Below are 24,658 nucleotides of genomic sequence, written 5' to 3' on the forward strand. Positions count from 1 at the left end.
CAAACAAATTTCAAATACACTCCTATCTATATCAAACCTTAGAAATATACATTACCATGTTATATCATTTTTTCTAAAAAAATGCAAGTAAAATATACTCAATTCGCAAAGAGTTAACCATAAAGGTGAAGCAATAAGTACAAAAGAAAGAGCATTGGATTTAAAGTGAGACGTCATTTGCGGCAGCGTACTCCATACTACAAATTGGCCGTTGTTTTACCTTACGTAATGAATCCTGCAACAACGCTGGATTTTCGCGTGGATTATTTCACTTCTATGAGTTTGCAATGCTTTCTGCATGCAGGTGGTTTTGTTTACAGAAGGTCTCAGGGTTGGTGATTTGAACTTTACGTGTGTAGTATTTAAGTACCTGGGCGACCATGTCACAATGATCGTGTAATCTCTTAAGGATATATGTATGGTACTAATATTCAGACCCGTACCAAGAATAATTTTGGAGGTGGGGCCAGATACGAATACACACACACACACACACACACACACACACACAAAACACACACACACACACACACACACACACACACACACACCCCACACACACACTTATTTTGGATAATACTCCCTCATCTTGCATACAGATAACCTCGTTAGGTTTGATGCAATATTGATAGAGTAGTTAAATAATAATTTTGAAAATCTCGCGTATGAATTCCCCGGACGTGCAAATGCTAACGGTCTGTTTCGTTCTCGGGCTCGTCGACAAAAGGGTCTCGAGAGGTCTCGTTTTTTTCTTGTCGCAATTAAAAACTATTCCTTCCAAATATTGTCTGATAAACTCTTAAGATTGATTGACTGGATGATTTGATGTTTTATGTCCACTTTATGCACATTAAGGCTAATCGGGACTGGACCTACAGTTTAAAGTGGCATCCGAACCACTAAGTGCCTCCACAGGGTATCGAACCCGGGACCCCTTAATTACAAGGCGACGACGCTACCATAAATCATTACAAAAGTGATTCATAAGATGTGTAAGTAAGTGTGGTCTCTCCCTGGATGTGATTGTGTGTGTGTGTGTGAGAGAGAGAGAGAGAAATATATATATATATATATATATATATATATATATATATGTATATATGTTTGTGTGTGAGTTATTTTTCCAATTATTTATTTTTATTCTTGTGTGTGCAAGCGCATAATCTTAATAATATTTCTGACAGGCATACAAAAATTGAAATTTCTAAAGACTAAGTGCTGTATATTTTCTCACATGTTACTATGTTTAGTATAATTTGATGTTTTACTTCAGATATATGGGAGCTTTAAGTTAGGATCATATGAAACAACACTATTAATTTATTTTACATTTCCTTCTGAAATAGTGTTTGCAAAGTTTAATTGTCTACAAGGCTGCCGTAATTGTATGTAATTTCATTTTATTTAACATATAAATTTATAGTAAACAGAATGCGAAAATGGCGAAATAAAGGTTTCGTATATGTGTATTGGGAATACTCAGATTATGATAGGCGTTCTTTAGAGCACAGTGGTAAAATACCGACCAGTAAAAAAAATAATATTCCCTCCTTTGATTTGAAGTCAATTCGCATAATGTATCAGATTCCAATATATTGATATTATAAGGTACAGTTGATCGTAATAATGTAATTTCTGTATATTCTTTCATCTGTGGTTACCTTTGTTCTCGAAATTTACGACGTAGTATAATACTTAATTAAACAAATAAAAAATCTCTAAATTCATTAATGATAAGCACTTTCTGTTACTATGTCCAAACCACTATTTTCTAGTAAGTGTAAATGAGAAATTACCTCACGTAGTAGAAAGAATGTGAATTCTCTTCTAATAATCAGCAAGCAGAATAAAATAATACATATATTAAGTTGCTGAACGATTACTGACAGTACTACGAACTGCATACAATTCGACTTACTAATGCGAGAAAATCAACATTTATCCATCCGTTCTGCTGTTTCGCGTTAGTGAAACAGCATTTAATCAATTGCTACGTTATATCAACGTTTGATAACCCTGTATTTGATGATCATCCTTCGAAGAAACCTTGAGTCACACCTCTTCCTCCATCCAAGCGAACGCCACTCTGATTGGAAGATCTGTTTTCTCGCGGCACTTCCTTGTTGCAGAGCTTCCAACATAATTTGTTCAGACGCTGGACTTATTCAAAATGCTTGCACAAATTTTAATGAACGTGACTGCACGCTCATTCAGTTATACCGTTATCACCATTTTACCATTTTACAATTACTATTACCACCAAATTACCTTCAACACAGAGCGATTGGAAACTTAGCTACAAATTACTAAAAGTACAGTCATCGTCAATAAAAATGGGAGACGTAGATTCTGAAATACCGGCTTCACTGTAATGCGTCATGTGTGTTACCTACCTCTACGGCGCTAAGCGAACTTAAACAGCAACTTTTCAATAGGAAGTTCTTCTATCGTTACAGAGTTAGCTTACAGACAGTATTTCATGATCTAGGCGTCCCACTTTAATTGGCGGTGGCTGTACAATATAACAATTCGAAGCTTTAAAAGTAATAACAGAAACTAATATTTGCAAGACATTTGCACTAACCTTGAGGACTTCGTTTCAAGGTGTACTAATTTATCCATAAACTGAGTCCTGAGATATCTCATGTACTTTGTGGTGTACGGTGCAAGGTCCTTCACAACTTGCCACCATAAATGCCGTTCTGAAGGATATAACAATTGCTTAGAACAAATCCACCACAATAATACACAATCTAATTGATAGGTAGGTTATATACAAATTAATATAAAAATGTAAACGCTTGTCTGGCGGTGCAAAAAAGTATAATACACATAAAAACAAGTACAAATTAGAACATACAGTGTCGAGTGTCGATCTTTCAGTCAAAAAATGCCTTACATCACGCAAAATGTATTCTTTTACTGTCGGATTAATTAGATACTAGAGTTTTGACTCCAATTTAAAAATAACCAATGGCCTACATCAGAATATATCTCATTCAATGTTGCGTTAATTTATGCTAACAAGATTTTTCTGAGCTTTGAAAACAATCGCTGTCTTTGAAATTCTGTAAATCAAAAACAGTTTCTCCGATCGTCATGAAATTTTAGTATAGTGCAGACAGAGAGATTCTAAACACAATACTTAATTTTCAAATTTTCGAAACTTATCAAGAAATCGTTATCATCAATTTGGCTAAAAAACTTTTTTTTTAGTAATGGGTAGTCCTACAAATACAATATTGGTCTTGTTTGGAAGCTCTTTGAATGCTTTTAAAATTCAATCTTGTCAATTCACATTGAGAAACCGATTTTATACAGATTCTTATTCAGCGGAGTAAATCTGAATGTGAAACGTTTCAACGCGGCACACAGGGTTGTTCGTTAAACCGTGAGAACTTCGGGCTGTTACTGTGAGGCAATGCTTGCGTTGTTTCATAATGAATTTTGAAAGCAGATGCAAGGAGCTTCAAATGGAAAAAAATATTGTATTTGTAGGACTACCCAACACTAAGAAAAAGTTGGTCCAAATAATTTATGATAACGGCTTTTTGGACAAATTTTTAAAAACTGAAAATTAAGTATTGTGTTTGAAACCTTTCTGTCTGCATCATACTAAAATTTCATGACGATCGGACAACCCTATTTTTGATTTACAGAATTTCAAAGAGAGCGATCGTTTTCAAAACTAAAAAGGAAACAGGTCATTTTTTCACGACGAAAAAGAGCGTAAGGTATACTCGGAAAAAATCTTGTTATCATAGATTAACATAGAATTTAATGAGATAAATTCAGATGTTACTCATTTTTAGGTATGGCTACTAGTTGTTTTCTAACATGATTCCAAACTAGAGTATCTATAATTTTTAATCCGATAGTAGTTTGGTTGGTGAAGTAGGTGTAATGTATGTGACCGATTGTTATGTCTTAATCTTATTGACATATACATAAATTCAGTTCGTCTTCGAAGGGAGGAAGTAATCTTGGTTTAGGAATCAGTTTATCTAAGAAACAAGGGTCTAGAACGTAGTTCAATTAGAAGAAGGAAATCTCAAATAATAAAAAGGCCAAGGGTATTTTATCCCTCATAAGTTTCTCTCTTTTCTATGGAAGGGGAGAAGATTGTTATATATCATAACATGCATTGTTATCATATATAATAATCTTCTCCCATTCCAGAAAACAGAAACTTATGAGGGATAAAATACTCTACCAATTAATATATTTGTGTTGATATTATCTCCAACAACAAAAGGCATAATTTACATTTTGCCATGATAGTAAAGTTGTAAGGTTAATTGGCTAAAGAAACACAACTTTTTACCTAAAGTTGAAGAATATGAATTTAATAACTCAATGTGAAGTTATCTATAAGATTAGTTAACAAATCTTTGGAAATGAAATTTGCAAAGCTACCAGAATCGACAATAGCTTCTAACGATTTGTTGTGTATGGTAAAATTAATGCACAAGGTAAACGTTCATTTCGCAATTAAATTTGATCAGGTGCATGTTGCAAGGTAGTGTACATTCGTTTGTTTCTTTAATGTGCGACATTTGTTGCGTGTTTTTAGTTAAGAATGCACACAGAATAAGCTATTTTGAGAATCGTGTTCTCCATAATGCCTTTGGCATACAAATTACAGATTCTCATTTCACTATTTCCCTTACATACTAGATATATTGACTGTAGGTCTTTTCCATTGTTTCGTTCTATCGAAACATGCATCTGAAAAATGCTATTCCTTCCTGCATAAACTGCAAATAACATTGAATGCAGGACAGTTCTCTTTGAATGTACAACCTAACCTTGCACAGAGCTTACATTTTATATCATCTGCCTGATTTTGCCGTGATACAAATTTTTTGTTGAATGCAGTATAAGGTTTAAGTAGTATCTGACCGCGCCAGTGGCTGTTTGTGCCCTCGGGCGTTTAATATTCGCAATTCATTTGCACGTATTTATAACTAATTTGCACGGGTTTTAATTAATTTGCACGTACTTAGAATTCATTTGCATGTACTTAGAATACTTTACATTTATGTATTTGCATGTTTATAACTTTTTATGAATATATATTTATTTATTTTATGAAAAATATGTATATAGAAGGTAATTAGAGGTACTAAACGCTATGCATATGTTTTTATATTCATTACTGCAAAGTATGTAACGTATAAAATGTTAATATTAATGTTTATAATATTGAAAATAAGTTTTCTATGGTTTATGAACCGCTATGAACGGTGGTAATGGGTGTAGGTACAGGTTCAATTACGATTGGGGACGGTCCCGGTACTCAAACCCGAGATATGTAATATTATTAATTAGTACTATGCAGTAATTTCATCATGTTATGAAACACGATGGTTTCACACGCCAGACAGAATACTGTCTCCGAATCTCGACTCCGCTCTGATGCCAGACAGAGAGAATGAATTAATATTCCACGCAGGTAGAGAAGAAAGGAATTTTGGGGAAGAGCGGTCAAGGTCAAATGACGTCAGAACGTCAGAACAAAGGAAGATCCTGATTGACCAATCAGAGAACGCGTCGGTAGGTTTTCAGAACCGGTTTTTTTCCCCAAGGTTAACCAGTACGCAAGAACAGGGGAAAGCTATGCAATACTGTAGGGCAGGGGAGGGATTCAACCAGACAACAAAGAATGTCTGAGAATGCGCAGCAAGGGTCAAATCTCTGAAGCTATGCGTCGCTTGTAGAACCGGTTTCCGCCGCCAATTAATATTCCGCTCAGGTTTGCCTTCAAGGCACAGGACCCTTTAGCGCAGGGTTTTTTTATCTGTACTATGAAGAAGGGAGAGCTATTAGGGACGGGGCCTACAGTTTTCACCATTTGCTTTTATCACGGGGTAACGAACCTAGGACCCTTTGATTATTGATTTAGGTAGTAAATGTATGTTACTGTGTGCTATTTAACTTAATTTTGAGTTTATTTTTTACCAAACTTTGACTTTATGTCAAACATTTTCACAGCTTATCCTTATTTTTACAAAAATAACACTATTTGTACTATTCAGGCAACATTTTTTATTAAATTTTGGACTCGCAAAGATATTTTTACAACTTTTTAACTTATTATTTTACAATTTTATGTTAATTTTTTACCAAAATAACACTATTTGTACTATTCAAGCAACATTTTTTATTAAATTTTGGACCCACAAAGACATTTTTTTTCTACGTTTAACTTATTATTTTACAACTTTATGTTCATTTTTACCAAAATAACACTATTTGTACTATCCAGGCAACATTTTTTATTAAATTTTGTATTTACAAAGAGATTTTTTCAACTTTTAATTTATTATTTACAAGTTTATGCCTATTTTTTACTCAAATAACACAATTCTATCTGTTCAGGAAAGACTTTTAGTTACATTTTCGACACACAAAGTGTGTGTTCTCAACTTCTATCTGTTTATTTCACAAGTTTAGGCTTATTATTACTCAAATAACACAATTCTATCTGTTCAGGAAAGACTTTTAGTCGCATTTTCGACACACAAAGTGTGTGTTCTCAACTTTTATTTGTTTATTTTACAAGTTTAGCCTAATATTTACTCAAATGACACTATTTATATTATTCAGGCAACATTTTTTTATTAAATTTTGGACTCAGAAAAATATTTTTACAACTTTTTAACTTATTATTTTACAAGTTTATACCTATTTTTAACCTAAATAACACTATTTACACTATTCAGGAAAGACTTTTAGTTACATTTTCGGCACACAAAGTGTGTGTTCTCAACTTTTATTTGTTTATTTCTCAAGTTTAGCCTAATATTTACTCAAATAGCACGATTTGATCGTGTCTTTTATTACATTTTGGACACACACACACACACAGAGAGAGAGAGAGAGAGAGAGAGAGAGAGAGAGTGAGAGAGATATTTTTCCAAGTTTACAGGATTATTCTCTAGTTTACTCAAATAACACAATTTAGATGTGTTTTGAATTCAATTTTGTACACATCAAGTGTGTTTCGTCAAGTTTTACCCTTTTATTTTACAAGTTTAGGCTTAATATTACTCAAATAACACAATTTAATCCAGGATTTGTTATTATATTTTGGATGCACAAAGAGATGTTTTCAACTTTTTTACTGATTTTTTTTTGCAGGGTATGTATTAATTTTTATTCATTTTGTTTTGTATCATATATACATTTACAAATTTTGAACTTAGAGTTTAGTATTTATTTAAATCTTTTCAAAAACACTAAATAAAAAGTACTTTTAGCTAAAATGTAAGCCACAGAATATATTATTATTATTATTATTATTATTATTATTATTATTATTATTATTATTATTAGGGTTTACTGATTTCCACTATGCTATTTTTGGTTCAGCATTTCTATATGTATTTATTTAGGTCAGGTTGCGCCTGCTACGTAGGAAAGTTTGTTTATTTTAGAGTTTGCTGAGTATTTTGTTACTCTTATACTAGGTAAAGTTTCCTAAATATATCAGGTAGGGCTCCATCCATATACTTTTGTTTTTGCTGTTTGGAGATGATGCGATCAGCATCACTCTCCATCTGCTTTTTATTTTATGTACCCAATATTATTTTGAGGCTTAGTGAATTCTAGAGCCTATTTATGCAGGAGAGAGGGCTTGAAAATTTTGATCTCAGATAACCCACAACTATTTGTCAGAGTATTTTAAAGGATATTTTATATTTATTATGTGCTACTAGAATATCAAAGCTTGCTTAATTTTTATGTCTGTAACGCTGTTATTGTATTTCTAGCTAAGGCTTACTGGATAAAGTACACGAAATGTTTATCATTTCGACTAATTACCTTTATACGAGGCCAAATTTTTAGTGTAACGAAAATTATTGTGTGTCTATAAAGACTGGAATCCCTTTACCGATGGGTCCATAACTGGACGCTTACCAACATTGTTCCTTTTTTTTAAAAAAAAATATAACCATTTATCAATATATTGACAATTCACAGGACAAGACGAAGTTCACAGACGACTGACTATATGTACCATAGGTCCACTTGCTAAATTTTTTTCTATGCTAGAAGAATAATTTAGCCTTATAGCCTTTTTCAAGGTATTTTAGAAGTATTACTGGGTTTTTTGGGTGCATCAACATTTGGGTTATTTCCATGTGGTTTATTATACGAGGCTACAATCACTATATGTCTATGAGGACTAAAATCCTCTGATTGAAACTAAAACCTTAGGCTGTAACTAGGGACTTAGTATGTGTATAACGACAATTTATAGGACAACACGAATTTTACAAAGGATTGTAGGTGATGTAGGCCCACACGCCAGAGCTTTGTTAATCTGCAAGAAGCATTTACAGCTAATGCTACGAGAAAATGAGGTTGATTTTTTACTGTTTCAAAAGAATGCTATCTTTTTATACACCCAATATTTGCTTTTTCAAGTAACTACATGTGCCAGAAGCACTTACAGGCCAACTCTAACTAGACTTCGATTTATGTAAATGTAGCAAGAACTATATTTCTGAGGAAGCACGCAAAAGCAGATTACCAGATTAAAGTATCAGAAAAACAGATTTTTCTATGCAAGTATATTTTTATTGACTGGATTATTTAACAGATCAAACAGGAAGACTGCAAAATTCATTAAATGTAGGTCTATCGTATAGGTGGTTTCAGAGATATAAAAAGAACAAATATAAGATTTCGCTTTTTTTGCTTCTGAGGCTAATCGCGACGCTAAGGGTAAATGGCGAGGAAATGTAACGGAGGAGAAACACTCCCAAGAGTTATGGGCTGCATGTAAGTTAATACCACAGAGATATTACAGTAGGTGTAGGTTCTACCACCAGAACTTTTCTATTATAATAATACTGGTTATGCTGTACTGTTAGCTAAAGATGCTGATATTTGAGAAACTTAAAAGCTTATTTGCAAAATTTTAGATAAATAATAATCTGTTAGACTGTAAACATATTTTATATCCATTCTGCTAAAGATCCGATGACAAAATTTAAAAATTGTAATCGCCCAGACAGGGACTCGAACCCTGGACAGATAGGTTAAAAGCCTAATGCTATACCAACTAAGCTATCTGGGCACAAGGTATTTTTTTCTTGAAAAGTTAGTTATGTTAAGAAATATATTGAAACATTTGAGAACACTTTTGGTCTGGTTCGACAGAGAAGGAGACAACATTTCCAAATTTTTACAGACTGGGTGTATTTTTCCACTATAGAGGCCTTCACTATATGTAATTCGAAACGCTAAAGTTCAGCTAGCTTCCAAAATCCAAAATTGAGGTAAAGATTGTGTTTGGCGAGATTAACAATTTACAATTATATCCAGTTACGGACAAATAAAGCTAAAACTCTCAGATTTACTGTACTAGCCAAGTTTTAGTAACATTTTTCTTCACTATAGTACTAATACCAAAGAAATAGGTATATTTTATTTATAATTTGACAAAATGTACTAGTATTTAATTCACAAAATTAGGTAAAAAAACAGTATTTTAAAAAAATATTGTTGCTGCCTTCAAATTTTATGTTATTTAGCCACTAACAACTGGTTTACACTGTTTGGCATCCTTTAAAAAGCAAAAGAAGGAATTATTTGTTTATTATTTTTACTTTATATTTATATTTATTTAAGAAAACAATTCTACAGTTTAACTTAATTTTAACAAATTGTTACTAATTTATATATCAAAGTTATGTTATTTAGAGTGTATCAAGGCGTATAAAGTTAATATTTGTACTTATCAGTGCAACTAACAATTATATTTTACACACAAAAGATAATGTTTACAGTTAAATCACTTGAATCAGAGAATAATATTTTACAGTAATTGATTCATTCAGCACTAGTCAGTACTTTTATGCATCAGAAAGTTTTCTTAATTTTCTATAATGCATGCTATTTTGTGCTATTCTTAAAATGTATTTCTAAGGCAAACTGGTTTAATTTTCTGCTTATAATGGAAAGTTGACATAGTTTTCGCACAATGCTTTGTACATTTGTTATATTCACTACTTACAATTCAAATATTATGCTTATTTAATGTATAACTAACTATCTCTCTAGCCTTCTTAAACCCGAAGGTTCATGGCTGCAGCAACACATGCCTCTCATCTGTTCCTGTCCTAAGCAAGATCTATATACTCCTTTCCATCCCCACCAATTTCCTTTAGGTCCATCTCTACATTATCCCTATATTTTGTTTTGGTCTTCCTATTGGTCTTTTACCATCAGGTTTCCCAACAAGAATCCTGTATATTTTTTTCCTCTCCCATTTGTACCACATGTTCTACACATCTAAGTCTTCTTGATTTAATTATTCTAATAATATCTGGACATGAATACAAATTATGTACTTCTAAATTATGTAATCTTCTCCACTCATCTGCCTCCTCATCTGTTTTAGGCCCAAATATTTTCCTAAGGATCTTATTTTCAAATACTCTCAATTTATGTTCCTAGCTTATACTGTAGTTATTATATATTTTTCTATCAGCTTATTTTGAAATTAATATTATTAGGTATAGTCTTTGATTTATAACTATATTGCTTTTTTTATCAATTTATCTAAGAGTACACACAGACAAACACATGTGTACACACTTTTATGTACATAGATATGCCTTTTTTCAATATTTTAGTATGAAGATTGCACTTTAGCTATTCAAGCAAGGGTAGGAAAGGTAGGATTTCTGAGAATTTGTTGCAGGATTTTGTTGTCCAAGTATAGATGAGAACTGAGCTGAGAGACTGTTTTGAACCTTTTCATGAGAGTTTGCATGTGAACTGTATTCAAATTGACCACTATTGACTGTGCATGCTTCTAAGTTTTGCTGTTATTTTACATCAAGTCTGTGAGACTGCAGACAGTTTTCCCTTTTCAAGTAGTTTTTATTGATTGTATTTGTATATGTTTTGGGGACTTAGCAGTTTTATGTTATGAGGCAGTTTGTTGTAGAATATTTTTACCTGATTGCTTTGAGATATTGAGTGTCTGCTGTTTTACTTGTAATTATTTTCCTTCTTGTGTTTTGTATTTGACTATATTTTGTCCAAGTTCGTAGTATTTAGAATAATTGTTATTGACTTGTAGATGTAGGGAGTAATAATCCTTTGCAAGATGCCCTATACTTGTCTGAACATTATTCTTAGTGTTCACTTTTGAAGCCTTAGTATTCTGGTAGTATTATTAATGTAGAGGTAAATTAGGCTGAAATGTAGGCATTTTTCTGATAAATTAGACTCACTTAGTTGTTTCAGCAGGTAGAAGTTGCATGACGGTTTACTGCTGATGATGTTAATTTGCTCTTCTTATGTACTACGTATGATGTAGCTTACTTGAGTAATTGGAATTTTCTACTGAAAAAAAGATTACTTGTCTATCTTATTCCTATGTTGATGAGTTTGTCCATAAGCAAGCCATGTTTTTACTCTATCCTATGCCTTGGAAGAATATAGATATATTGTGTTTGCAGTTTTATGTTTCTCTAAGGTTTCAGCTATGTAGTTTTTTAAACTGTGCTATGGGTGTGACTACTGATTTATTTTTCTGGATGCCATGTTGGTTTCTGTGTATTCCTCTTGCTGCTTGAATTTGACTTAGGTTGTTTGTTTTTTTCTTAGATTTTTATTTGTTTATTTGTTATTTTTTTATTTTTTAATATTCTTTTACATAAAAAATTCAAAGTACATTGTTAAAGTCAAAATGTGTTAAAATTCAATTTTTCAAAGTTGAAGTTTTAAAAATACAATTTTCTAAAATTAAAAGTTATAATAGTATATTTTTGTTAGTAGAAGTTTTTATACTAGGGCGAATTATTTTGTTGTTAATGTAAAATTTGTTAGTTAATGTAAAACTAAAGTAATTAAAAATCAATTTTTCAAATTTAAAGTTTTAAAAATACAATTTTCTAAAATTAAAAGTTATAATAGTACATTTTTGTTAGTAGACGTTTTTATACTAGAGTAAATTCTTTTGTTGTTAAAGTAAAATATATTAGTTAATGTAAAATTAAAGTAATTAAAATTCAAAAAAATAAAAAAAAAATAACAAATAAACAAATAAAAATCTAAGAAAAAAACAAACAACCTAAGTCAAATTCAAGCAGCAAGAGGAATACACAGAAACCAACATGGCATCCAGAAAAAGAAATCAGTAGTCACACCCACAGCACAGTTTAAAAAACTACATAGCTGAAACCTTAGAGAAACATAAAACTGCAAACACAATATATCTATATTCTTCCAAGGCATAGGATAGAGTAAAAACATGGCTTGCTTATGGACAAACTCATCAACATAGGAATAAGATAGACAAGTAATCTTTTTTTCAGTAGAAAATTCCAATTACTCAAGTAAGCTACATCATACGTAGTACATAAGAAGAGCAAATTAACATCATCAGCAGTAAACCGTCATGCAACTTCTACCTGCTGAAACAACTAAGTGAGTCTAATTTATCAGAAAAATGCCTACATTTCAGCCTAATTTACCTCTACATTAATAATACTACCAGAATACTAAGGCTTCAAAAGTGAACACTAAGAATAATGTTCAGACAAGTATAGGGCATCTTGCAAAGGATTATTACTCCCTACATCTACAAGTCAATAACAATTATTCTAAATACTACGAACTTGGACAAAATATAGTCAAATACAAAACACAAGAAGGAAAATAATTACAAGTAAAACAGCAGACACTCAATATCTCAAAGCAATCAGGTAAAAATATTCTACAACAAACTGCCTCATAACATAAAACTGCTAAGTCCCCAAAACATATACAAATACAATCAATAAAAACTACTTGAAAAGGGAAAACTGTCTGCAGTCTCACAGACTTGATGTAAAATAACAGCAAAACTTAGAAGCATGCACAGTCAATAGTGGTCAATTTGAATACAGTTCACATGCAAACTCTCATGAAAAGGTTCAAAACAGTCTCTCAGCTCAGTTCTCATCTATACTTGGACAACAAAATTCTGCAACAAATTCTCAGAAATCCTGCCTTTCCTACCCTTGCTTGAATAGCTAAAGTGCAATCTTCATACTAAAATATTGAAAAAAGGCATATCTATGTACATAAAAGTGTGTACACATGTGTTTGTCTGTGTGTACTCTTAGATAAATTGATAAAAAAAGCAATATAGTTATAAATCAAAGACTATACCTAATAATATTAATTTCAAAATAAGCTGATAGAAAAATATATAATAACTACAGTATAAGCTAGGAACATAAATTGAGAGTATTTGAAAATAAGATCCTTAGGAAAATATTTGGGCCTAAAACAGATGAGGAGGCAGATGAGTGGAGAAGATTACATAATTTAGAAGTACATAATTTGTATTCATGTCCAGATATTATTAGAATAATTAAATCAAGAAGACTTAGATGTGTAGATCATGTGGTACAAATGGGAGAGGAAAAAAATATACAGGATTCTTGTTGGGAAACCTGATGGTAAAAGACCAATAGGAAGACCAAAACAAAATATAGGGATAATGTAGAGATGGACCTAAAGGAAATTGGTAGGGATGGAAAGGAGTATATAGATCTTGCTTAGGACAGGAACAGATGAGAGGCATGTGTTGCTGCAGCCATGAACCTTCGGGTTTAAGAAGGCTAGAGAGATAGTTAGTTATACATTAAATAAGCATAATATTTGAATTGTAAGTAGTGAATATAACAAATGTACAAAGCATTGTGCGAAAACTATGTCAACTTTCCATTATAAGCAGAAAATTAAACCAGTTTGCCTTAGAAATACATTTTAAGAATAGCACAAAATAGCATGCATTATAGAAAATTAAGAAAACTTTCTGATGCATAAAAGTACTGACTAGTGCTGAATGAATCAATTACTGTAAAATATTATTCTCTGATTCAAGTGATTTAACTGTAAACATTATCTTTTGTGTGTAAAATATAATTGTTAGTTGCACTGATAAGTACAAATATTAACTTTATACGCCTTGATACACTCTAAATAACATAACTTTGATATATAAATTAGTAACAATTTGTTAAAATTAAGTTAAACTGTAGAATTGTTTTCTTAAATAAATATAAATATAAAGTAAAAATAATAAACAAATAATTCCTTCTTTTGCTTTTTAAAGGATGCCAAACAGTGTAAACCAGTTGTTAGTGGCTAAATAACATAAAATTTGAAGGCAGCAACAATATTTTTTTAAAATACTGTTTTTTTACCTAATTTTGTGAATTAAATACTAGTACATTTTGTCAAATTATAAATAAAATATACCTATTTCTTTGGTATTAGTACTATAGTGAAGAAAAATGTTACTAAAACTTGGCTAGTACAGTAAATCTGAGAGTTTTAGCTTTATTTGTCCGTAACTGGATATAATTGTAAATTGTTAATCTCGCCAAACACAATCTTTACCTCAATTTTGGATTTTGGAAGCTAGCTGAACTTTAGCGTTTCGAATTACATATAGTGAAGGCCTCTATAGTGGAAAAATACACCCAGTCTGTAAAAATTTGGAAATGTTGTCTCCTTCTCTGTCGAACCAGACCAAAAGTGTTCTCAAATGTTTCAATATATTTCTTAACATAACTAACTTTTCAAGAAAAAAATACCTTGTGCCCAGATAGCTTAGTTGGTATAGCATTAGGCTTTTAACCTATCTGTCCAGGGTTCGAGTCCCTGTCTGGGCGATTACAATTTTTAAATTTTGTCATCGGATCTTTAGCAGAATGGATATAAAATATGTTTACAGTCTAACAGATTATTATTTATCTAAAATTTTGCAAATAAGCTTTTAAGTTTCTCAAATATCAGCATCTTTAGCTAACAGTACAGCATAACCAGAAAAAAAAGTAAAAAAAAGGTAAAGTGTTCCCCTGTGCATAGCACCACGCCATGAAGGCGTATAGGGGGTGTGGGGGTAACGCCCCACACTTTCTTGATCCGGTCGTGAGTGGGATGATGTGATCAGCATCACGCCCCTGACCGCCTTTACCCCCCAGGGTTTCCCCCAGGTACCCATGTTATTCGACGCTGGGTGGGCGACGGGGCCGCTTTCACCGTTAGAAAAGTTCCCGGATTTGACCCGGCCGGGATCGAACCCGGGACCTTGAGCATGGTAGTCAGACGCGTTACCGACTGAGCCACCGCGGCCACAGCATAACCAGTATTATTATAATAGAAAAGTTCTGGTGGTAGAACCTACACCTACTGTAATATCTCTGTGGTATTAACTTACATGCAGCCCATAACTCTTGGGAGTGTTTCTCCTCCGTTACATTTCCTCGCCATTTACCCTTAGCGTCGCGATTTGCCTCAGAAGCAAAAAAAGCGAAATCTTATATTTGTTCTTTTTATATCTCTGAAACCACCTATACGATAGACCTACATTTAATGAATTTTGCAGTCTTCCTGTTTGATCTGTTAAATAATCCAGTCAATAAAAATATACTTGCATAGAAAAATCTGTTTTTCTGATACTTTAATCTGGTAATCTGCTTTTGCGTGCTTCCTCAGAAATATAGTTCTTGCTACATTTACATAAATCGAAGTCTAGTTAGAGTTGGCCTGTAAGTGCTTCTGGCACATGTAGTTACTTGAAAAAGCAAATATTGGGTGTATAAAAAGATAGCATTCTTTTGAAACAGTAAAAAATCAACCTCATTTTCTCGTAGCATTAGCTGTAAATGCTTCTTGCAGATTAACAAAGCTCTGGCGTGTGGGCCTACATCACCTACAATCCTTTGTAAAATTCGTGTTGTCCTATAAATTGTCGTTATACACATACTAAGTCCCTAGTTACAGCCTAAGGTTTTAGTTTCAATCAGAGGATTTTAGTCCTCATAGACATATAGTGATTGTAGCCTCGTATAATAAACCACATGGAAATAACCCAAATGTTGATGCACCCAAAAAACCCAGTAATACTTCTAAAATACCTTGAAAAAGGCTATAAGGCTAAATTATTCTTCTAGCATAGAAAAAAATTTAGCAAGTGGACCTATGGTACATATAGTCAGTCGTCTGTGAACTTCGTCTTGTCCTGTGAATTGTCAATATATTGATAAATGGTTATATTTTTTTTTTAAAAAAAAGGAACAATGTTGGTAAGCGTCCAGTTATGGACCCATCGGTAAAGGGATTCCAGTCTTTATAGACACACAATAATTTTCGTTACACTAAAAATTTGGCCTCGTATAAAGGTAATTAGTCGAAATGATAAACATTTCGTGTACTTTATCCAGTAAGCCTTAGCTAGAAATACAATAACAGCGTTACAGACATAAAAATTAAGCAAGCTTTGATATTCTAGTAGCACATAATAAATATAAAATATCCTTTAAAATACTCTGACAAATAGTTGTGGGTTATCTGAGATCAAAATTTTCAAGCCCTCTCTCCTGCATAAATAGGCTCTAGAATTCACTAAGCCTCAAAATAATATTGGGTACATAAAATAAAAAGCAGATGGAGAGTGATGCTGATCGCATCATCTCCAAACAGCAAAAACAAAAGTATATGGATGGAGCCCTACCTGATATATTTAGGAAACTTTACCTAGTATAAGAGTAACAAAATACTCAGCAAACTCTAAAATAAACAAACTTTCCTACGTAGCAGGCGCAACCTGACCTAAATAAATACATATAGAAATGCTGAACCAAAAATAGCATAGTGGAAATCAGTAAACCCTAATAATAATAATAATAATAATAATAATAATAATAATAATAATATATTCTGTGGCTTACATTTTAGCTAAAAGTACTTTTTATTTAGTGTTTTTGAAAAGATTTAAATAAATACTAAACTCTAAGTTCAAAATTTGTAAATGTATATATGATACAAAACAAAATGAATAAAAATTAATACATACCCTGCAAAAAAAAATCAGTAAAAAAGTTGAAAACATCTCTTTGTGCATCCAAAATATAATAACAAATCCTTCCTGACTGGATTAAATTGTGTTATTTGAGTAATATTAAGCCTAAACTTGTAAAATAAAAGGGTAAAACTTGACGAAACACACTTGATGTGTACAAAATTGAATTCAAAACACATCTAAATTGTGTTATTTGAGTAAACTAGAGAATAATCCTGTAAACTTGGAAAAATATCTCTCTCACTCTCTCTCTCTCTCTCTCTCTCTCTCTCTGTGTGTGTGTGTGTGTCCAAAATGTAATAAAAGACACGATCAAATCGTGCTATTTGAGTAAATATTAGGCTAAACTTGAGAAATAAACAAATAAAAGTTGAGAACACACACTTTGTGTGCCGAAAATGTAACTAAAAGTCTTTCCTGAATAGTGTAAATAGTGTTATTTAGGTTAAAAATAGGTATAAACTTGTAAAATAATAAGTTAAAAAGTTGTAAAAATATTTTTCTGAGTCCAAAATTTAATAAAAAAATGTTGCCTGAATAATATAAATAGTGTCATTTGAGTAAATATTAGGCTAAACTTGTAAAATAAACAAATAAAAGTTGAGAACACACACTTTGTGTGTCGAAAATGCGACTAAAAGTCTTTCCTGAACAGATAGAATTGTGTTATTTGAGTAATAATAAGCCTAAACTTGTGAAATAAACAGATAGAAGTTGAGAACACACACTTTGTGTGTCGAAAATGTAACTAAAAGTCTTTCCTGAACAGATAGAATTGTGTTATTTGAGTAAAAAATAGGCATAAACTTGTAAATAATAAATTAAAAGTTGAAAAAATCTCTTTGTAAATACAAAATTTAATAAAAAATGTTGCCTGGATAGTACAAATAGTGTTATTTTGGTAAAAATGAACATAAAGTTGTAAAATAATAAGTTAAACGTAGAAAAAAAATGTCTTTGTGGGTCCAAAATTTAATAAAAAATGTTGCTTGAATAGTACAAATAGTGTTATTTTGGTAAAAAATTAACATAAAATTGTAAAATAATAAGTTAAAAAGTTGTAAAAATATCTTTGCGAGTCCAAAATTTAATAAAAAATGTTGCCTGAATAGTACAAATAGTGTTATTTTTGTAAAAATAAGGATAAGCTGTGAAAATGTTTGACATAAAGTCAAAGTTTGGTAAAAAATAAACTCAAAATTAAGTTAAATAGCACACAGTAACATACATTTACTACCTAAATCAATAATCAAAGGGTCCTAGGTTCGTTACCCCGTGATAAAAGCAAATGGTGAAAACTGTAGGCCCCGTCCCTAATAGCTCTCCCTTCTTCATAGTACAGATAAAAAAAACCTGCGCTAAAGCGTCCTGTGCCTTGAAGGCAAACCTGAGCGGAATATTAATTGGCGGCGGAAACCGGTTCTACAAGCGACGCATAGCTTCAGAGATTTGACCCTTGCTGCGCATTCTCAGACATTCTTTGTTGTCTGGTTGAATCCCTCCCCTGCCCTACAGTATTGCATAGCTTTCCCCTGTTCTTGCGTACTGGTTAACCTTGGGAAAAAAACCGGTTCTGAAAACCTACCGACGCGTTCTCTGATTGGTCAATCAGGATCTTCCTTTGTTCTGACGTTCTGACGTCATTTGACCTTGACCGCTCTTCCCCAAAATTCCTTTCTTCTCTACCTGCGTGGAATATTAATTCATTCTCTCTGTCTGGCATCAGAGCGGAGTCGAGATTCGGAGACAGTATTCTGTCTGGCGTGTGAAACCATCGTGTTTCCTAACATGATGAAATTACTGCATAGTACTAATTAATAATATTACATATCTCGGGTTTGAGTACCGGGACCGTCCCCAATCGTAATTGAACCTGTACCTACACCCATTACCACCGTTCATAGCGGTTCATAAACCATAGAAAACTTATTTTCAATATTATAAACATTAATATTAACATTTTATACGTTACATACTTTGCAGTAATGAATATAAAAACATATGCATAGCGTTTAGTACCTCTAATTACCTTCTATATACATATTTTTCATAAAATAAATAAATATATATTCATAAAAAGTTATAAACATGCAAATACATAAATGTAAAGTATTCTAAGTACATGCAAATGAATTCTAAGTACGTGCAAATTAATTAAAACCCGTGCAAATTAGTTATAAATACGTGCAAATGAATTGCGAATATTAAACGCCCGAGGGCACAAACAGCCACTGGCGCGGTCAGATACTACTGGTTTAGATTGTGGCATGCCTTTAAAATAATTATTTGTTCCGAAATTTGATTCTCTTGTGTTGTCTTTGATTCTTTGGAAACTGAGTTTAGCAAACGAATTGTTTGTACTAAACCTACTTGGGCCTTGCACTTGTTTACTAGCACCTACCATAATGTATTTTGGTTGACTTTATTTTTATTTGTGCGTATTATCTCATGCTGAAGTACTATGTCGCAAACATTTTCGAATGTGTTGGGCATGTATGATAATAATTTGTCTTTAGTATAGTGACAGGTAGTCAGTCCAAACATGAGTTTTTTCTTTCTAAGACGAGTGTCTAATTCATCTGTTGTAAACTCACATGTTGTTCAAACAACTTTAAAGCAAATTATGTACAATGTAGCAGTCTCACCTTGCTCTTGTTTTATTTGCATAAAGGCAAATCTTTGAATCCATTTATTAACTTCTTGAGCATATATTTTTCTCAATGTAACAAAAAGTTTCTCCAAGGTGCAATCTTGTGGATCCTTTGAACTCAATCTATGTTCCAGCTCATGATATGGTAAACTACCGATTACAGAAATGAGAGTAAACACTCGCTTATTTCTTGCATATCATTGGCTACAACAAAAGACTTGAATCTTTTAATATTATATGAATTGGGTCATAAGCCTCAAATGCAGGTATACAACTTATGTGTTTTTTCCATAATGGCTCACTTCTGCTTAGTGATTATAATGATATTTACAGTATTAATTTATCTTCTTTAATCCTCGTTGCCATTTTTGTTATGTCTTAATCTTTATGACATAACCATTAATACATATTTCAAGAGGGGAACTTCATAAATAAGTAAATTTAAACTGATAACAAGGTGGATTAACATCTTAACACTTACATACATACATTAAAGAATCATAAGAACAAGGTGCATAACAGTTGCTATACACGGACTATTACATTGGTCATAGCTGTCAGTTCGCCATGCATAACAATGCATGTTATGATATAGAACACCCATTGTGATTCAATCCAGTAAAATTCCTGTTGATTGAGGTATCTACATACTATTTGAGGGTCAGCTGGGAATCTCCGAATGTACGGAAGTCTTCATGTTCATGGTACTGTATTTGTGACTGGTTTTCATATCACCCCATCTCATTAACGTTACCATATTTCAATACGTTCATAATTTATTGTAGTGCATAACCAATTCCTTAAAATGGAGAATTAATCCTTTGTAAGCTAGTAGCTACAATGTTTATCCTTCAAAGGTTTGAAAATATGATCGGGTTTGTACGATCCACAACATGAAATTCAAACTTTTTTCAACACTATCAATGAAATAAGGTACTGATCCGATGCATCTTCATAGTTGATGTGTGGATTTAAGTTAATAATCTCTAAATTGGTCGGCAACATCGTGATAGCAAAATTGACAACTTGCTACCAGTTTCATTACAGGATGGACAAAAGGCACTCTATCTTTGTTATAGATATGGATTTTAATGTCCCTCGTAAAAAGTCGGTTTCTACATGTACATGCTTTTGATATTTATCGTATACGTTCTGTCACTTAAGGCTAATCACGACGATATGGGTAAGAGCACATCAAATTAAATTCATGAGGAGACACTCGTATAGAACCCCTATGCCACACAGCTCGAACACGGGAATGTCGTGGCAAGGTCGAGAATGAAAGTACGTAAGTACAGAGGCTATGCTCACTATGGTGTAGAGAATACTGACGGAAAAGAAAGAAGTTCAAATTATCAACAACATCCCGGGAATGAATCATGGGATTAATATTGATGAATATTAAGGGTAACTTCAGTGTCATAAAACCATTAGTTTTACTCCTCGTGGTGTTGCATTGCAGCCACTTATGTCCATATTGCTTGGTAAGTATATACTATTAACATATTCATGTTACAAATGCTATCAAAATCTCATTTCCCATTGCATTGCAGCCACTTATGTCCATATTGCTTGGTAAGTATATCCTATTAACATATTCATGTTACAAATGCTATCAAAATCTCATTTCCCATTGCATTGCAGCCACTTATGTACATATGTAAGTATATCCTATTAACATATTCATGTTACAAATGCTATCAAAATCTCATTTCCCTTCCCACATATAATTTAATTAACTTCACAAAATTACTCAAATTTGAAAACTAAATAAGAATTCAATAAAATACAATATAATATTCGAACCCAAAAACTACTGTCTATTTTATTATTCATTATACACTTATTAAATCAACAACATCTCGTATGCATAACCTGATCCACTGGAAGAGAAACTTTAATTGTGGATTAGCCTGGTGAATCAATTCCAAGATAGTTGCTTACTTTTTGGACAGTTAATCTTTAAATTGAATCAACAATGTATGTAACATACAGTACTTTGTATTTACCAAATTCACCAGAAGATACTGTACTTACGTTCTCCCCTTGATTTGTTCAAATATAATTGACAATATTAATTGAAAATATCAAAACGAATGTCAGAATATGATATATCAATAGTCATTGCTTCAAGAAGATATGTAATGTTCCGGTAAGGCGAAAGTATTGATTGTATGAACGTGGGTACGATTCATAAACGAAGACTAAAATTTGTAAACGCTGTAAGTGCCACAATAATTCAAACACCGTTTTCTACGTTAAACTGTGAAATGTGCCATGCTTTATAATGTGGTAAACGTGAAATGTGGCTGGTAGACCTCTAAGTAGTTCAAAGGGCGTGTAAAGAGGTCACTAGTGTGCACTGTCTTACGGGCTGATGTGCGGAACGATGCGATTTCCGAACACTTTCAATTTTGGCACTTACAACGTTTACCACTTTTAGTCGTCAAATGTTAATGAAAAACTCAGGAGTACAGTTGATAATAGTTACCTGGCCAGACGTCAGATGGCAGCAGGGGTCGTACGAAGGATTTGGTGACGTGTGTCAGTGGTAGAAAAGTAGTTCAGGGGTTTCCTTTATCGCACAACGTGGGACCAACTTCTGACGTCAGACGCGGAATGCCTTAGTTGCTATGTTAGATCTGTTAAGTTTGGATCCCTTAGCATAAATACACTTCAAATGTATTATTTATGCTAAGAGAACTAAACATTACAAGCCTAACCCAACAACAAAGGCATTTAGCCTAACAATGAAAGCATTAATCGGTGATGACAGAACGGAAGGTTGCTCTCGCGTTGTGCGATAAGAGAGAGCCGTTGCACAGAGGGGCAGACGGTGCTGAGGTGCAGTTGACTGTTAAGGCCGAATCACACGGAACTGGTTTCCAGTAGGAATGTTCTAGTTAGTGCTGGACTGGCAACACATTTGCTAGTTTTCACCTCACACGAAACTTATTACCGTGATTGTAGGTATACTCTTGTTCCCACAAGGCATTGAGCAGAACAGACAAGCTAATAAGAAGGACGAGCGATTTGAAATAAACGTTGTAGGAGAATTACTGTTGTTATCAAAAAATTAAAAAGATAAGTATGAACTATAAAGTATAGTAATCAATGCTTACTGAACAAACATTTTAATGAACTCAGGTACGAATATTCATACATGAGATTCGCAGGATTTATTCACAAAAAGAAATGTTCAACTAAATATTTCAAACATTGTATACACTTGTAATAATAAGGATTTTCACTATCGGCTATTCATATTTGTCATGTACAAATCTCATTACATTGCAACACGAACACATAATTTATGTTACTTTGTCTTTTATCGATATGCCGGCCCCCGTGCCGGAGTGGTTAGCACATCGCGCTACAACGCCAGGGGTCCCGGGTTCGAATCCTCGCCTGCGCATGGACGTTTGTGAGTGTCCTTTCATCAATTTAATCACAGATTACTCACCTCCATCTTCGTAAATTAGCCAAAAGTGGTATAAAAAGGCGAAGTAGAATAAAGGAAATCAATCGGGAAGCGAAGAAGAACAACCAACACTCGGAAACCACAGACACTAAAATTTTCCTTTGGCAAACTCACATATTCACATGGCCAAACTTCGCTCTGATTAGCTGTAGAGCAAAATCCAGTCGAGGAAAGGCAGTTGCAATTAGAACATCGCTTAAACTTGAAAACCAGTGAATAAGCCAGTGCTATGGCCATCATGATTTCCACCCAGGTAACCAGTTCAGCGCCATGTAGATCATACCTACTGGAAAATCCAGTTCCCTGTGATTCGGCCTTTAGTGATCATATACATGCCGCACATCCTCACACATGCAATGCGTGAGGACATGGTGTTCATGTACAGATACTGTAATGAAAGTGCTAGAGCAGATGATGACAAATAGGAGTGAAAATTTCCATTTCACAGAACACCGAATCGACCTGTATCTGCAATGGTGTTTCGCACATTGAAGAAATTGGGGAACCTTTCCCATGTGCTTGTCTCGTCAGCACGTCCAACTGCACAAATTGTCGATGAGGAGAACATTTACATTGTTTTCATTGGGCGGCGGAATTAGACTACCAGCATACGACGTGTCCCCTACCTACGTATACGGCGCACGGTAAAAATTTATGGTTTGCTCGTCTTCTAGATTTATTTTATTTATTTTACTTCGCTTGTGTGCCACTGTTGGTTAATTGTGCGGATGAGTGATGATATGATGAAATTGATGAATGGACACTCACCAACACCCATACCCAAGCCGGGATTCGAAACAGGAACCCCTGGCCTTGTAGCGCGATGTGCTGACCAGTCCGCCACGGGGGACGGCGGTTTGCTCTGTTTCACATGCAGGGTAAACAACATATTCTCCCAGGCTGAGCGACAGGTGTCTTCAGTTTCGTCACTGGTTGAAGCATAATATCGTAATATTGCCATTCATATATTTCACAGACGAAACACGTTCACACGGGGAGTAATTAGCAATACACAAATATAATTCTGGGACCACAGAAATCCACATGGAATTTTTGAAATATATTTTGAGACACGGTTTGCTGTAAATATGTGGTGTGGTATACTTGATGACATGTTGATCTGCAGGTTACATTTTTCTTATGTACGTGTGACGAGAAACATTACTTTCATTACTGCAACATGACCTGCCACAGCAGCTTGATGATGCATCTTTGCCTTGGCGACAAGGCGTCCTAGGATTATGCTGCAGTGCCCCGTTATTCCGGCTAGTGGGTCAGCACGGAGATGACATATGTTAAAGCAATCAGGCATGTTTTGACATAAGTCTAAAAGTGCGTTAGGCCTAGTTCACACTAGCGATTAAAAAAAATTGGACGAACAAAAATTGATCGTACATTTGTCAGCGCGTTCTAGCAATAAAATAGTTGGGCGATTTGAAAGACATCGCGCTCTTTCACTGCAAAATGCCTTATATCTCTTCTTTTCTACGTATTCAAGTATTTGTAGGGGAAGCGTTTCTTTAAACACAAGTGCAATATACTGGATTATCGGGATAATGTTAGGGTTCGAAAAAATCGTAAAAAATCAGTGAAAGAAATTTACGTTTTCTCAAACTCTGTATAACGAAAAACAAATACAAAT

At 33.3% G+C, this 24,658-nt stretch overlaps 1 protein-coding gene across 1 annotated transcript in view; it reads right to left on the bottom strand.

Annotated features, from left to right (window-relative positions):
- LOC146005497 (membrane metallo-endopeptidase-like 1) overlaps positions 1-24,658 on the bottom strand; it is a 136,387-nt gene that overhangs the window by 18,423 nt on the left and 93,306 nt on the right. The window contains exon 11 of the mRNA XM_083144742.1: positions 2,585-2,702. Coding sequence (XP_083000868.1) covers positions 2,585-2,702 — 118 coding nt within the window. The remainder of the gene's footprint in view (positions 1-2,584; positions 2,703-24,658) is intronic.

This window comes from Lepisma saccharinum, chromosome 23 (genome assembly GCF_977018435.1).
Source record: "Lepisma saccharinum chromosome 23, izLepSacc3.1, whole genome shotgun sequence".
NCBI classification, from domain to species: domain Eukaryota; kingdom Metazoa; phylum Arthropoda; class Insecta; order Zygentoma; family Lepismatidae; genus Lepisma; species Lepisma saccharinum.